The 17,819-nt window shown below is 39.0% G+C and overlaps 1 protein-coding gene across 1 annotated transcript in view; it reads right to left on the bottom strand.

Moving 5' to 3' along the window:
• Window positions 1-2,760: 2,760 nt before the first annotated feature.
• Window positions 2,761-17,819, bottom strand: part of PPEF1 (protein phosphatase with EF-hand domain 1) — an 89,250-nt gene continuing 74,191 nt past the window's right edge. The window contains exons 13-16 of the mRNA XM_049704943.1: window positions 15,688-15,794; window positions 7,790-7,953; window positions 6,040-6,124; window positions 2,761-5,138 (exon numbers count right to left, since the gene is read on the bottom strand). Of these exons, the coding sequence (XP_049560900.1) occupies window positions 4,930-5,138; window positions 6,040-6,124; window positions 7,790-7,953; window positions 15,688-15,794 (565 nt within the window). The 3' untranslated portion in view covers window positions 2,761-4,929. The remainder of the gene's footprint in view (window positions 5,139-6,039; window positions 6,125-7,789; window positions 7,954-15,687; window positions 15,795-17,819) is intronic.

The raw sequence follows: 17,819 nt of genomic DNA, 5'->3' as shown, positions 1-17,819 counted from the left end.
AATCCCCAGGTGCCAGAAACAAAGAGGGAAGTGAAAAAGCACAGGGGTAAGTGCTTGAGCTACTAGGCGGTATTTGTCTCTAAAACCTATAGGGGTTTGGTGTTAATTCCCACACAGGGGTAGCAAATGAAGCTTCGGGCTTTGGGAGGTAGGGAATTGGAACTGAGAACTTTATATAAAGCCAAGACCCTCAAAAGACTATTCCGTTTATGAAAGGATTTAAAAACAAGAGAGACCACAGGACATAGGGCTTTGGGTGAGAGAAAAAAAAGAAAAGCTCTCCGAGAATTCAAAACCACAGGACCTCAATTCACATCACTTTTACTCTACCCACATAGTGCAGAAACTGCAGACGAAAAAGTAATGCAAGATTTATTCCTCAAGCAGTGATACTCCTGACACACGAAGCAGAAGCAAACAAAAAACTTCTCTGAAGAGATGCTCCCACAACCCAAATACCACGGGATTTTCACAGAAAAAAATATAAGCCCTGCTAATAATGAGTTCACAATAAAAAATGTCAAAGCCCCTGAGTGAACAGTCCAACCTGTTCAAGTCTGCACATACAAGAAACATCCATTTCTACCCCCAGGAGCTCCAAATACAGAGAGAGAAACAGAAAGAGATTATAAAAGAAATACACATAAAATGACTGAAGACTAGAAAGGAAGCAATCAGATCTTATGAATAGAACTAAACCCTATGAAATTACGAACTTTTAGGGAATATATGGAACTTTTAGAGAATATAATTGATTCTCATTATTTGCAGTAGTTATGTTCTATATAATCGCTATATAATGAATTAGTGAATACTGAAGCATCGCTCCTTTGTGAAATACAGGGTTTGGTCCTTGCGAGCCTATGGTCGCAACATTTCAGTCGGCTGATCAATAAGATAACCTTGTTTTATGTGTGCTTCTGTTTAAAGACAACTCATTTAATATATATTGTTGATTCATTAATACTGAACTCACAGCAGCACCGTAACTCAGGCCTGAGTGAACCTTACCTAATACACATATTTTCTTCTTAAGGCACCTCACAGCCTTCTTGCATTTAGGAACACTAGATAGTACTTCAGCACTACACATGGGGCTATTTTAGACACCGAGATCGCCAACAAAAAAGCATAAAAATGCAAAAAACAAGGCACTAAATACACCTCAAAAAGGTCACTTGTTTACAGTATGAGAGCAGACACGAGAAGGCAGAACGTCGCCTTGTCCCACCACAGCTGGGAATGTGTACAACTCAAAATAAACTCACTCCTTTGCACATGACCACCGTAAATATTCATTTTGCGTTACACATAAATTTTAGGGAGTAGGTGAATTTGCAAATACAAAATCCACAAGTAAGGATCCACTGTATCTTTACGGTATTTCCAGAGTTGGAAAGGATATTTTTGTTTTTAGACAAGATGCAAAAAGCACAAATTATAAAGGAAAAGACTGATAAATTGAAATAAAACAAATTGAAATTTAAAACTTAGTTGAAAACATATGTCAGAAAGGAAGTGAAAAATCAAGTCACAGACTGGGGTAAGATATCTGCTTCCCGGGAGATCAGCTCGGTGCTTTGGTGCTTTGTGACCGCCTGGAGGGGTGGGATAGGGAGGGTGGGAGGGAGGGAGACGCAAGCGGGAAGAGATATGGGAACATATGTATATGTGTAACTGATTCACTTTGTTATAAAGCAGAAACTAACACACCATTGTAAAGCCATTATACCCCAATAAAGATGTTAAAAAAAAAACAGATATCTGCTTCCCAAATCAAGAACAGAGAATTCGTACCAAGAAGGGCTTTAAAGTTCCTAGACATCAGTAAGAAAAAGACAAATAGCTATTAGAAAAATGAGCAAAGGATAAGAATAAGCATTTTCTTAGAAAACAGACTGACCAACAAACTAATGAAAAGATGCTCAATCTCATTTGCAATTAAGAAATATAAATTAAAAATGATATTTCACAACTCTATACATATAAATTTTAAAAATATATACATATACGTATATATACATACTTTGTAAAACTGAAGTGTGGTTAAGTACAACTCGTGTCAGGCATAAGTTTACAACATTAAATGATAATCTTTAGTAAAATCAAAGGACATTTTTAGGTAAAATTTCCAACAAAGGCATATAATTAATTGCAGGGATTAGAAACCCAAGGGAGAAAATGAGAGTTGCAGGAGGAAGCCCGAGAATAAATAACCAAGTGACATTCAGGAAGCAACAAAAAAAGACTCATCTGGTTGTGCCAGAGATTGGACGTTTCTTAAAACAACTATTCCGGGATGAGCAGTGGATTTTCACGTGAGATAACGCAGCAGAAGCTCTGCACACATCAGCTTATACACATTCAGAGCACATGTTTTTTAAGATTCTGTTTTTCCAGAACCACTCTCAGTACCAAATTCTGCATCAATCAGGGTTCAACCAGAGGCCAAGCCAGTAGGAGATATATATACGTGTGCGTGTGTGTGTGCGTGTGTGTGTATCAACAGTTGAAGTGGCTTGTGCAAATGTGGGAGCTGGCTAAGCAGGCTCCGTAAGGCTGCTGACACCATACCTGATTCCGGAGCTCGAAGTCCACAGGGCAGGCAGTCAGGGAAGATCCGGAGCAGGCTCAAACCCACAGGCACAAGCTGGCACCCCACAAGAACGGACTAAAGCCTGAGGCCTTGGCGACCTGAAAAAGCCAGGGCCCTTCATCATGGCGGTCAACACGCACACTGGACCCGAGAAAGCTCACCATGGCGGTAAACACACACACCTGGCCGGAGAATCGCATCATGGCGCTAAACACACACACCTGGCCCGGGTGGCCATCACGGAGCTAAACACACACAGTGGTCCCGGGAATCGGAGCAGCTAACAGGGGAGCCAGGGGACTGTAGAGCAATTGCAGGCCTAGCTGCTGCTTCACACCCACAAGGTGAATCGGCAGCTCAGCAAGAGCGTGTGGGAGCTACACGATGGTTGCCGCTTCTCTTTGCCTTCCAACTCTCTCAGGAATCTCCACTGTGGCCCACCTTAACCAGAAACATACAAGAAGGGGAATTCTGAGAAATGTAGTTCAGCCTAGCCAAACCGACACATTCTTTAATGGTTATGTGTCTCTTTAGCCCCTCCTATTGTTCTTGAGTTAGCATTAGTAAATTATATTTTTCCCCAGGAAAATTATGCACAATGACCAGAAAATGTAGCATCTTTGTTAACTGATTGCTTAGTATTTGAGATATCTTTTGTGGTCTAATACATGATCAGTTTTTATAAATGTTCCATAAGTGCTTGGAAATGTGTATTCTCTGAAACTGATTGCAGAGTATACATATACATGCATGATCAGGTGGATTAACTGGGTTGTCCAATTTTCTATACACAAGTTTTTTATTTACGTGCTCAATTACTGACAGAGGTATATTAAAAATCTCCCTCTATCAATTTCTCCTATTAGTTATGTCAACTTTTGCACTATCAATTTTAAAGCTCTAATTTTTTAGATGCATATCAGTTTATAAACTATTACATCTTCCTGGTGAATCATTCCTTTTAGCATTCAGTAATGACCTTTTTATACCTAATGATATTATTCTTTGCCTTAAAGTCTATCCTGTCCAAAGTTAATATTGCTATGATTTTAATTAAGCTCTCTTTTTTCCTAACCTTGGGGTTTCTTTTTTAATTTTATTTATTTTTGGCTGTGTTGGGTCTTCATTGCTGCAGACAGGCTTTCTCTAGTTGTGGTGGGCAGGGGCTACTCTCTGTTGCAGTGCACGGGCTTCTCATTGTGGCGGCTTCTCTTGTGGAGCATGGGCTCTAGGCGCGCAGGCTTCAGTAGTTGCAGCACACAGGCTTCAGTAGTTGTGGCGCACAGGCTCAGTAGTTGTGGCTAGCGGGCTCTAGAGCACAGGCTCAGTAGTTGTGGCACACGGGCTTATGTGCTCCGTGGCACGTGGGATCTTCTTGGACCAGGGATCGAACCTGTGTCCCCTGCACTGGCAGGCAGATTCTTATCCACTGAGCCACCAGGGAAGTCCCCCCTGCCCCTGGGGTTTCTTTTACTTACTTGCCAGCTCAGCTATGCATTTTTAAAAGATATTTGTTATATGTGATCCATTATTTCTGGTGTGTGTAGCAGGATATCTAACCTGGCATATTCATAGATCTTAAAGTTCTCAAACTTCAAGAAGAAAATGAAACATATACTCACCTTCAAACAGAAATCTCTTATTATGTTTGATAGGCCATCAGAATGGCAGAATAAATTGCACAACGTATGCATCACCAAGGCCCCATCTTACCAGTGAAGGTGTCAAACCATATTAACTATAGGGCTCAGTCTGAATGTACTCACTTTCTATCTCCAACAGACAAGAAAAAAATACGCTTTTTCAAACAATACACTCCCACAGCTTCCCCCGCAGATTCTGATATGGCCCCCATCCCTGAAGGTGGTTCCCTCACAGCTGAAAATCACTGGTTTATGATATCTCCAAAGAAGATTACAGTTTAAAGATGGAAATATTTTTAATAGTTTGGTATTCCTCCTCCCATCCCTCAACCACTCACAGATGTTGAACTTTCCTCTGGTATTCTATGGGTTCTTTTCAATATGTTTACAAACTGCTCAGGTCTCCTGGTTAGGTGGCATCCAAGAGACCAACACTAGGCTCAAATCCAGTTACTACCTGGCAGTGTGTGAGTCCCGCCACTGGAGCCAAATCCTATCAGCTGACATTTAACCTAGTCTTACCAATAGCAGTTTACTAGGGACTTCCAATACCCACATTATACATCTGCTCATGGTGTGAATTGGGGTCTACTTTTCTCTACTACTCACTATGAATTTCAAGGGTCGTGGCAAAGATTGTGTCAGTGATTTGGGCCAACTGTTTACAAGGAGAGAAAGCCCTAATTCTTGTTAAGCAACCTTGGTGTCTGATTTACTCAACTTGTCAAATTTATGCACTACATAGAAAGCCTTTAAAAACTCATTAAAATCAATGCTTCCATCTTTGTTTAAGTCCATCCTTTCGGTGAGCTCATCTAACTGGGAATCATCAACACAGACACGGTAGTGACTTTTGAAAAGTTTCCATATGCTACGAAATTCTTCCATGGAGATCAGGCCTAAAAGAATATAGGAGAAGGTCATGAGTGTTCATTTTAAGACCCACCTTAGAGAGGGGTGGGGAAAGCCATACTGACTGAATAGTCCCAATTAGCAGCTCACTAACATGCCTGACCATCGAGACACTGAAGGCAATGGAAAAGTAAGATTGTAAATATAAGAAACAACATGTCACTTTCAACTACCAAGTGATCCTGAGATTATTCTAAAGCTGGAATGAGTGAACAGTGAAGGAATGGGGCGGGGGAGATTGTAGATGTGGTACTATATGTAGTATAGAAATTACAAGATCTAAAACCTAAGGGAGAGGGACATGGAAGGAGGGCAGAGGAGAGCTACATCAAAGCAGAGGGAGAATTAACCCTGGGACTCAAAAAGAGGATTGCAGACAGTGGCTCTGCCATTTTCTATAGGCAGTAATTTACTTTTGTGTTTTGATTATTGATTTTTTGGTATTCAATGGTCTCTGCAGTTGGGGATTATCTGATGATTTTTTTTTAAGTTTGAAAATAAATAACTGCACATCAAAGCTAAGCAGAAAATGAGTTCTTAGTCCCCAAAACAGAATCAGAACTCTAGGAATGATTTTTATTGCCAGGAATAAGTACAATTTTTAAATGGACAGTGAATTATCTTTTCATCTGTGCTGGTGATTTATAAAAGGAGCTATTCTTGTCTGACTAATGGATATATAAGCCTATACTATATGGACTCGAATAGAGAGTCTGTGGCCAAACTAAAAAACACAATAATATTAAACATGAGTTTGTCCCTACCCCCCACCCCTGAGTTAAATCAAGTTTGGATGAAGAATGCAATAGATGAAAACAGAATTCTGGTTTAAAAAAACAGACTAGCCTTTGCTTTCTATTGCTACTGAACCAATCAAAGTGAACCTACCTGAGTGATTAGAGTCAATGACATTAAAGATGATTTGCAGGTCAGATCGGTATCTGTACACTGTTTCAATCAGAGTAGACTGAACCTAAAATAAAGACTGTCTAAGTGTTAAGACATATAGAATTTATAACAGGTCAATTTTAGTAAAAGTAACAAACACACAACATGGTCACCAATTCGAAGTATGTGATTTAGATAGAAATTTGAGAAGGCAGGCCTTCCTTGGAGGCCCAACCCTCTTAAATCAGATAAAAGACCATGCTCTTGCATTCTGTAGCGCCTGCAGTCTCTGTTCCTTAGGGGACGGGCCAAAGCGAATCTGTGTGCCAGGCTCTGCACTGACAGCTTCTATGGATTATTTAATTCAGTCCTCAATGTAGTGGAATAACTGAGGACATGGAAAGGAGACGTGACCCATGAGCCCCCCCCCCCAGCAAACCGGGGGCATGCGAATAAGCCAGAATTGCAAACAGTCCTGGATGCTTTGAGCCCCCCACCCCCACCCCCCGGCAAACCGGGGGCCTGCGAAGAAGCATTGAGTGCTTTGGGCACTGATCCATGAGATGTCCCCAGTATAATCAGAATAGTGGGAACACAAGGAAATGTCCTTGTGCTACTTCAGTATAATCAGAATAATGGGAACACAAGGCAATGTCCTTGTGCTGCTTTTGCGCTCAAGGACGAAGCACGGCATGTCTTCAAGAAAGCCCATTGTTGCTTGTATAATCAATAAAAGCATATGTTTCTGCTTTGGCATTTCTGGAATGTTAAGAAAACAAGTCTTAAAATGAAAACATAGATAATGCTTAAATAAAAGCTACCACAGCAGGACAGACGGCGCTGTACTGCCTGAGCGAGCGGCAGCCCTCTACTGCTGTGCCTCGGCATAATTCATCCCGTGTGATGAGCTTACTTTCGGCCCTGTCATAAGAAAACTGCAACACCTCAACAATAGCCCCAAGGAACAGAACTATTATTATGCCCATTTTACAGGCTGGAAGACAGAGAGGTAAAGTAAGTTTCCCAAGGTTCACATAGCTGGTAAGTGGGATTTGAATCTTGGCCTGAAGCCAAGGCCTAGGAGCTTAGCCACCATGGTAAAATGTCTCTCCAGTGAAGCCAAAAGCCTCCTTTCTGTGGATATTTTAGTTTCCCACGTGCAGTTTTACTTCCCTTTTCCTGCTCAACTTCTCAACTCTCCTGCAAACAATCACCCCAGTTCTAGTTCCCATCAACTCACTTTCAGCCCAATATTATAACTAATTGCTGATGGGTTGTTAACTAATAAGTACTGGGGGTCTGACAACTCTCCCTGGGGTATTCCCATTTTAATAAGAAATTCTAAATTTTAAAATTCTTTAAGGTATAAGATGTCATATCAGTAAGTCTATACTTACTGACAGTTAATAGGAGTATGTTGAGTATTTTAAAGAGTATTATATGAAAGAATAGATGTCATATATGCCCTTCTGGTGGACAGCACTTAAGAGAAGAATCACATATGTGACACAGATTTGCTTGCAGAAGACTTTTCTTCTTTTTTCTTTTTGCCTATCCTTAGAACACACAAACTTCCTGAACAGATCACAATGTATCTGGAAGATCCCCCTTAGGTCTTTCCTAAGAGTGCCATGCCCACCCATTAGACGATTCCACTCCCAACTTTTCAAAGAACTAAGGAACTCTTAAAAGTCGTCCAAAGGCTGTTTGACGCCAGCCAGGTTTTAGCCGGGGGCTGTGTTTCACTTACCTCTTTCACAGGTTTCTGAATGCGGATATCCTGGAAGCTGGACATGTAGTCAATATTTCCATCTTTGTCTGTGGTTACCAGATGTGAACTCAGGGATCTCCATGGCAAGTTCAGCCCCAAAACGTTCTCCATGGAAAAAGCCCACTGGCCCACAGAAAGTTTTCCTAACGACAACAGCAACAAAGCCCATATAATTGGTTGATAATTTGATAAAAAATGCAACCTCATCAATGGAGCAAGCAGACAGCCTTGGTTTTGAGGCCTGGGTGCCTCTGCTCCCCTTTATGATCTGTCCTACCAGACCACCCGACTCTGAGGGAAGAATAACCTTTGGGGTTCTGCAAATCTTTCCTTTACTGTTATGGGTAAGCAATCAGAATTTGGGTATACTATATTTTTTCCCTTTTTTTTTTTTTTTTTTTTTGTGGTACGCGGGCCTCTCACTGCTGTGGCCTCTCTCGTTGCGGAGCACAGCCTCCGGACGCGCAGGCTCAGCGGCCATGGCTCATGGGCCCAGCCGCTCCGCGGCATGTGGGATCTTCCCGGACCGGGGCACGGACCCGTGTCCCCTGCATCGGCAGGCGGACCCTCAACCACTGCGCCACCAGGGAAGCCCTGCTTTTCTTATTAACAAAGTAAGGTATGTTTATAATAGAAGATTTGAAAACACAAAAGAATATAAAGGATAAAAGATTACTTTTATTTTTAACATTTGGGCATATTGTTCATGTCTCATTTTCCCAGGTAATATCCTTTCATCCCCTAAAATTATATGTAGTTTTTTGAAATATAAATACCTTTATTTTTTCTGATTATTAAAGATATGTTCTTCCATGTATATAAACATGTATATATAAATGTATATATATTTTACCTTTCTTAAAGCCAAATATACTTTATACCATGTTTTACATACGTGTATTACATATGGCAACACACACACATAACAAACATATATATTCTAGCCTGATTTTTTACTTACAATAAATCATGGACATGCATCTACGTTAATAAACATAGATCTACATCATTCTTTTAACGGCTGTGAAACTATTCCATTATTTTCTTAGGATCATTCCTAGAAGTGGAATTGCTGGATCAAAGGGTATGTACATTTTTAAGCCTTTTGATATATATCGCCAAACTGCTGTCAAGAAAGAGTAGCCAGGGGGCTTCCCTGGTGGCACAGTGGTTAAGAATCCGCCTGCCAATGCAGGGGACACGGGTTTGAGCCCTGGTCCGGGAAGATCCCACATGCGGTGGAGCAACTAAGCCCGTGCGCCACAACTACTGAGCCTGCACTCGAGTCCACATGCCACAACTACTGAGCCCGCGTGCCACAACTACTGAAGCCTGCACACCTAGACCCCGTGCTCCGCAACAAGAGAAGCCACCGCAATGAGAAGCCCGTGCACCACAATGAAGAGTAGCCCCCGCTTGAGGCAACTAAAGAAAGCCCACGTGCAGCAACGAAGACCTAATGCAGCCATAAATAAACAAACAAATAAATAAATTTATTAAAAAGCAAAAAAGAGAAAGAAAGAGTAGCCAGGGACTTCCCTGGTGGTGCAGTGATTAAGAATCCGCCTGCCAATGCAGGGGACATGGGTTCGATCCCTAGTCCAGGAGGATCCCACATGCCGCGGAGCAACTAAGCCCATGCGCCACAACTACTGAGCCTGCGCTCCAGAACCCACGAGCCACAACTACTGAAGCCCATGCACCTAGTCCGCACGCTCCACAACAAGAGAAGCCACCACAATGGGAAGCCCAAGCACTGCAAGGAAGAGTAGCCCCTGCTTGCCACAACTAGAGAAAGCCTGCATGCAGCAACGAAGACCCAACACAGCCAAAAATAAATTAATTTAAAAAAAAAAGAGTAGCCATTTTACATTTCCACCAAGACGATTCCCCAAACACTTACCTGCTAAGGACATAATTCTTTTTTTTTTTTTAATTGAAGTTTAACGCACACAGAAAAGTTCACAAAACAAATACAGAACTCAGTGAATTATCACAAAGGAGTTTCTTATGCAACCACCACCAAGGACAAGAAATACAACATTGCCAATATCCAAAAGCCCCCTCTGTGGACCCTCATAATTACTATCACCTCCCACTTTCCCAAGGAGAGTCACTATATTGATTTCTAACACTATAATTTACTTTTTGCCTTTTTTGATCTATATATAAACAGAATCATAAAGTAACTATTTTGGGAGGAATCTTACTTCCTTTGCTCAACACTAAGTTCATGAGATTCAGCCATGTTCCATTTAGTTGTAGTGTCTTCATTTTCATTGATGTATAGTATTCCACATATTCAAAATTTATATACCCATTCTATTGTTGGTGGACATTGGATTATCTACAGTTTGGTGCTATTACAAACAGTGCTGCTAAGAACATTCTGTACATGCCCCTTTGGTGCATTAAACCTATAGCTCAATTTGGGGAGAATTTATATCTTGACAACTTTGGCCCTTGAACACAGTAATACCCACCCATGTATTTCAGTTCTTTTTTATTTCTTTTAATAATATTTTAGAAATCTCACACATCAATCATTTGGTTTCCTTCTCGGTACTTGATTATCTATTGTGAATGGTATCTTTTAAGATTTTCATTATCTAAAAGTTAATGGCTGCCTATACCAGTTATCAATTTACTTCCACCCACTTAAAAATCTACCTTTCTTTGCCGTGTTTTGTGATATTGGAGCTGAACCCTGTAAATATTTCTCCTTTGGCACCTGGCATAATGCTAGGCTTTGTCAGCAGAGGGTGCAGGAAGAATGCTCTAAGACATGGCAGAAGAAACGGCTCTGGTGTACTTTGCTTCTTGCTTCTACAGCATAGCATGGCTGCTAGGTGTGTGGGAAATGCAGTGGCACCCACTCTCTAGTGAATTTCATGGACACCGCAGTGGGTGGTTCCCTTGCCAGCAGTGTGTGGGAGACACAGTGGTGCATAGCCCAAAGAGAGTTTTGATGGCACCACAGTGGGTGGCTCCATTCTCTTCCTAGCCCACTAGCTACAGGCCAACTCTGACCTGAGACACCTCAGTGAACTTTCACCCCATCCAGCGGGCCAGAGTGACACCCTCTCCCATGAGGTCTGAATCTTAGCCTTGGTTGGAAGTGGGGGACTCTTCCAAGTTTGTTCCTTCCTTGGATACTCTCTCTCAGCCTTAGAGACAGTAGTTGTTCCCTACACTTTCTGTTCTTGTATTTTTTAGAGTTCTCTTTTATTCCTACTAGTAATTAATCACCTTTTACTAGTTTATAATTCTTTATATTTTTTCCTTGTTCAAATTACTGATGTGGTTTCTTTCTCCTGAATAGATTCTGACTGATACACTAGTATATGGAAGTGCAATCAATTTCTGTTTATTGACCTTGAGGTTCTACAACTTGCTAAATTCACTTATTAATTCTAACAGTTTTTCTGTGGATTTGGCATGTTGTCTATGCACAGTGACATTTTATTTCTTCTTTCTAAGCCTTATCATTTTATTTAACTTGCCTTATTGTACTGGCTAGCATCCCTAGTACAAAGTTGAACAGAGTCTTGAGAGGGGCCCTCTTATTAGTTTCCTACTGCTGCTCTAACAAATTACCATAGAGTTAGTGGCTTAAAATAACACATATTTATTCTCTTACAGTTCTGGAGGTTAGAAGTACAAAATCAGTTTCACTGGGCCAAAGTCAAGTGTCAGCAGGGCTGGTTCCTTCTGGAGGCTCTGAAGGGAGAATCTCTTTCCTTGCCTTTTTCAGCTTCTAATGGCTGCCTATATTCCTTGGCTTGGGGCACCTTCCTCCATTTTCAAAGGGCATTATTTCAATATCTGCTTCCATCATCACATCACATTCTCCTCTGATTCTGACTCTTCCTATGTCCCTCTTATAAAGACCATTGTGATTACACCAGACCCACCTAGATAATGCAGGATAATCTCCTCAGGTCAAGATCTTTAACTTAATCACATCTGCAAAGTCCCTTTTGCCAAATAAGGTAACAGTCACAGATTCTGGGGATTAGAATGTGGATATATTATGGGAAGGGACATTATTCAGCCTGCTACAGCATCCTTCCCTCATTCCCAAACTTTGAAGGAAAGGTTTCAACATGTCTCCATTAAGTATGCTATTTTCTATAGGCTTTGGTAGATATCCTTGATGAGATTAAGGAAGTTTACTTCCATTTTTAGTTTTCTAAATGTTTTTTAAACCCATGAAACCAGGGCGAAATAAATGAAACAATTTTTTTCTTGAGAGAATTATATTACCTCTTTAAGTTTTGTTAAGTGGTGAATTACACTGATTGATTTTCAAATGCTAAAACAACCTAGAATTCCTAGTGTTCCTAGAATAAACTAAACTCTGTTCTGATACACTAACCTTTTGCTATTATTTCATTATTTCTTCCAGGATTTTTTTCATCTAAATGTATGAGTGATATTAGCTTTTAATTTTCCTTTTCCATAATGTTCTTGTTAGTTTTTGGTATCAAGGTTATGCTGACCTCCTAAAATCATCTTGAAAGTGTTCCCTTGAGAATTCCCTGGTGGTCCAGTGGTCAGGACTCCGTGCTTTCACTGCCAAGGGCACGGGTTTGATCCCTGGTCTGGGAACCCTCAAGCCATGTGGCACAGCCAAAAAAAAAAAGAAAGTGTTCCCTCTATTTCTATTCTCTGGAAGAGTTTCTGTAACACTGGTTTCATTTCTTTCTTAAAATATTAAATATGCATACTGTAATGGCGAATGAAGCTATATGAGCTCAGAGCTTTCTATGTGGAAAGTTTCAAAATTTCAGATCCAATTTCTTTAATAGTTATAGGATTGTTCAGATTTTCTATTTCTTTTTGTGTCAGTTTTTATAAGTGTATGTGTACATATATATTTTAAGAATGTGTCCATTTAATCTAAAGTTTCCATTTATTAGCATAAGAATTTCCATAATATATCTTATGATCTTTTTAATATCTGTAAAGTCTGTAGTAATGTACCCCCCCTTTCAATTCTGGCATCAGTTATTTGGTCTCTCTTTCTTTCTCTCCTTACGAGGGTTATATCAACATTTTCTTCAAAGAACCACTTTTTGTTACTTTGTTGATCACAGTTTCATCTTTTAAAATATATACATTGAAGGATATCAATGCCTCTCTAATTTGCATCCCATAAGTTCTGATATGTTGTATTTTCATTACTCAATTTCAGCATTCTAACTTCCACTGTGATTTCTTCTTTGATCCAAGGGTTATTTAGAAGTGTATTTCTCATTTCCAAGCCCAAGGGGATTTTCTAGCTACCTTATGTAATTGAGCTGTAGCTCAATTCACTATGTCAGAGAATTTATTCTATATGTTTCCAATACAAAATTTGTTGAGATTTACTTTATGTTCCATTTAATGGTCAATTTTTGTAAATGTTCCATTTGTGCTTGACAGCAATGTATATTCTGCAATGTTGGATGCAGAGTTCTATATATTAAATATGTCTTTTAGGGAACGTTAGCTAATCTTTTTGTCTGTTTATACTTTCGGTTCCTGTGAGAGAGGAGTGTTAAAATCTCCCACTATGATGGTAGGTTTTTCTACTTCTACTTGTTCAGTGCATTTTTGTTTTACATATTTTTGAAGGAGGCTATATTAATAGGTGCATACACATTTAGAATGGATTTAGTTGGAAAACTGAATATTTTATCATAAAGTGTCCCTTTATTTTTCTAGTAATGTATATCTCCTTGAAGTCTACTTTGTCTGATATTAATACAGCTGTTCCCACTTTGTTTTTGTTAGTGTTTTCATGTTGTATCTTTTCGTAAATTTTATTTTCAATGTTTTGTACAGATTTTCCCTGACGTAAAATGCAGTTACATCCCAATAAACCTATCATAAGTTTAAGATACTGTGAGTAAAAAATGCATTTAATATTTACATCTAACCTACTGAACAGCATAGCTTAGCCTAGCCTACCTTAAATGTGCTCAGAACACTTACATTAGCCTATAGTTGGGCAAAATCATCTAACACAAAACCTATTTTATAGTAAAGTGTCAAATATCTCATGTAATTTATTGAATACTGTACTGAAAGTGAAAAACAGAATGGCTGTATGGGTGTGGAATGGTTTTAAGTGTATTGGTTGTTTACCCTTGTGATCTTGTGGCTGACTGGGAGCTGTGGCTCAATGCTACTACCCAGTATCATGAGAGAGCATTGTACCACATATTGCTAGCCTGGGAAAAGATCAAAATTCAAAATTCTCAGTATGGTTTCTACTCAATGCATATGGCTTTCACACCATTTTAAAGTTGAAAAATTGTAAGTTGAACCACCATAAATTGGGGACCACCTGTATATATGACTCTACTGTCTACTGGCTTCTGTTGCAACTGTTGAGAAGTCTGATGTCACTCTAATTGTTGTCTCTGTAGCACCGTGTGTTTCCTCTGCTTGCTTTTAAGATTTTCTCTTCACTGTTGGTGCTCTGCAGTTTCACCACAAGTGTGTGTAGGTGTGAATTTAATTTTATTTACCCTATTTGAGAATCACTCTTTACCTGTGAATTTGAGTCTTTCAACAGTATTGGAAAAGTCTCAGCCATCATCATGTCAAATATATTCTCTCTTACATTCTCTCCTCCTGGGACCCTGATTAGATGTATGTTACACATTTGATTCTTAATCTTTCTAATTCTTTTTTTTTTTTTTTTTTTTTTTTGCGGTACGCAGGCCTCTCACTGCTGTGGCCCCTCCCGCTGCGGAGCACAGGCTCTGGACGTGCAGGCCCAGTGGCCATGGCCCACGGGCCCAGCCGCTCCATGGCACGTGGGATCCTCACGGACCGGGGCACAAACCCGTGTCCCCTGCATCGGCGGGCGGACTCTCAACCACTGCGCCACCAGGGAAGCCCTCTAATTCTTTTTTAAGCAATGTCTAATCTTCTGTTAAACCCACTTACTATGTTTTCTTAATGAGTTTTTATATCTATATAAAATAAAAATGGTTCTTCTTTAAATCATTTTCAAATGCGTATTTGTGATTCCATCTTTCATTTCTTTAAACATTTTCTTTGTCAGTAATTTTTTATTTTGTATTTGATAATTCCAATATATGATGTCCTTGGGAAACTAATCTGTTGCTTATTGTTTCTGCTGACTCTCCCTCGTGGTAGCTTGTCCCCTTGTTTGTTTGGTGATCTTCGGTTGTGACCTCACATTAGTTGATCTTAATCTCTGGATATACTAGTGGCCCAAATTAGGGACACTTCCCATGAAGATGGATTTGCATTTGCTTGCCAGGAGTTGCGGGCACTACAGACCTAGGACTACTTTAGTCACTTTGAGGATCTAGGCTTAATGTTGTCAGTCTCAAATTCAGCTTATCCATCTTTCTACTATCCTATGGTTTAGTTTCAGGATTGACTGCTACACCAATATTAGTATTTGCCCCCAGGACAATCTAGCCTTTTGTGCTTGCTTGCTGCTCCATGTTCCAACATGTGGTTTTAAAAATCCTTTAATGGGGAGAGGAAATGCAGCCTAGAGATTTATCTTAATTACTGTGAGGCTGGTAAATGCATTAAACTAATGTATCCTCTAGAATCTAGCTGTTTCTAAACAGGAGGACCTTCCAGAGTGTCTAGTCAAACATACTACCAGAAGAGGAGTCTAATTCTGGGTTGTTGTTGTTTTTTTTAAGTTGAAAGAAGCTTACTGAAAAGGAGGAATATGCTTTTGTCCAAGCATATAATGGATTATATTTCATTTTTATCTCTATCATTCCTTGCTGGTAAAAGTAGAAAACTGAAATCTTAAGGAAACAATGAAAATGAAAACTAATTTGTATGTAACCTGGTATGTTAAGAAATGGTAAGCATTACGTAATTTTTTTTACCTGATTTACTGCTGTCTTGAAGTTGGAAAACACGAATGAGGTCAGTTTTTTGTGAAATCATTCTCTCTTTTAACATCCTGATGGCTCTACTTTCAACAGCATTCATCCTATGTTAAGAAAATAATTATTAGGTGAAAGTTACATAAGTCATCCTGTTCTGTTTCATTTTAATATGATTTGTTGCCACTCATCAGTTTCTACATTAAATGAACTGTCTAACTTAACAAATAGCATATTACTAGGTGGTGAATGTGTTTATATGTATGTGTGTGTGAAATTTTAAAAGGATTATCACCGGTATTTTCTTTTTGATTTCAAAGATTCACATGAGGGCTTCCCTGGTGGCGCAGTGGTTGAGAGTCCGCCTGCCGATGCAGGGGACACGGGTTCGTGCCCCGGTCCGGGAAGATCCCACATGCCGCAGAGCGGCTGTGCCCGTGAGCCATGGCCGCTGAGCCTGCGCGTCCGGAGCCTGTGCTCCGCAATGGGAGAGGCCACAACAGTGAGAGGCCCGCATACCGCAAAAAAAAAAAAAACCAAAAATAAAACAAAGATTCACATGAACAATTAGTGTACGAGAATATCCAAGACAAGAAGGAAAACAAAGAGGGACTTGCTATAGCAGATGTTGAAATTTACCTTAAAGTTACTTAAACAAAACAGCAGGTATTGACACAAGAGAAGACAGATACATACATGAATAGAATAGAATTTTCATAAATATAGTGAACTATAATATATATGGGAACAATATATATGACAAAGGAGGTATTAAAATTCAGTAGAAAAGGACGATTTTTAAAAATAGTGCTAGCATAATTAATGTCTGGATGTTAAACTTCTACCTCAGACCATTTACAAAAATCAATTCAAAATAAAGGAGGAACAGAGGAACAAAGTAGTCATGAGTCACCCCCAAAAAGCAAAATGGCAGATGTAAATCCAACCATATCAATAATAACATCGTATTTGAATGGATTAAATAAATAAAAAAGCAGAGATTATGAGACTGAATTTAAAAAATAAGATCCAACTATATGTTGTCTACAGGAGACACACTTTAGTTTCAAAGATACAAAGAGTTTGAAAGGAAAAAGTATACCATGCAAACAGCAATCAGAAGAGAGTTAGAGTGGCCATACTAATAGGAGACAAAATAGACTTTAAGACAAAAGCTATTACTAGAGAAAAAGAGGGATATTTTATAATGATAAAAGAACCAATCAGTCAAGAAGATGAAATAATTATAAAACATATATGAAACTAACAACAGAGCCCAAAGCTACATGAAACAAAAACTGACAGAATTGAGGGGGCAAATAGACAATTCAATAATAACTGTTGGGGACTTCAGTACTCTACTTTCAATAACAGATAGAACAACTGGGCAGAAAATCAAAAAGGATATAAAAGACTTGAACAGCACTATAAACCAATTGGATCTAACAGATTTGTATAAAACACTTCACCCAACATCAGCAGAATATATATTCTTCTAAAGCGTATATGGAATATTCTCCACAATAAGACCCCATGTTAGGCCATAACGTAAGTCTCAATAGATTTAAAATTATTAAAACCATACAAAGTATCTTTCCTGACTACAAATAAATAAATAAATTAGAGATTAATAACAAAGAAATTGGGAAAATCACCATGTAAGGAAATTAAGCAATACAATCCTAAATAACCAATGGGTCAAAGAAGAAATCACAACAGAAATAGAAAATACTTTAAGATGAATGAAACTGTAAATACAACATGCCAAAACATATGAGATGCAATTAAAGAACTGCTTAGAGGAAAATATATATCCATAAATACCTATATTAAAAAAGAAAGATATCAAATCAATAGCATAATGTCTATCTTCAAAAGCTAGAAAAAAAAGATTCAACTAAAATCCAAAGCAAATACATGGATGGAAATAATTAAAAAAAGAGGAGAAATACATGAAATAGAGAAATAAAAAACAATAGAGAAAATCAACAAAACCAAAAATTGGTTCCTCGAAAAGATCAATAAAATTGACAAACTTTTAGCTAGACTGGCTAAGGAAAAAAAAAAGACCCAAATTTCTAAAATCAAATGATTTTAGAAAGAGGGGTCATCACATTTGACCTTATAGAAAT

Source organism: Orcinus orca, chromosome X (assembly GCF_937001465.1).
Source record: "Orcinus orca chromosome X, mOrcOrc1.1, whole genome shotgun sequence".
NCBI classification, from domain to species: Eukaryota; Metazoa; Chordata; class Mammalia; order Artiodactyla; family Delphinidae; genus Orcinus; species Orcinus orca.
The sequence above is the reverse complement of the archived record's forward strand: the minus strand, read 5'-3'. Positions and strand labels throughout refer to the sequence as shown.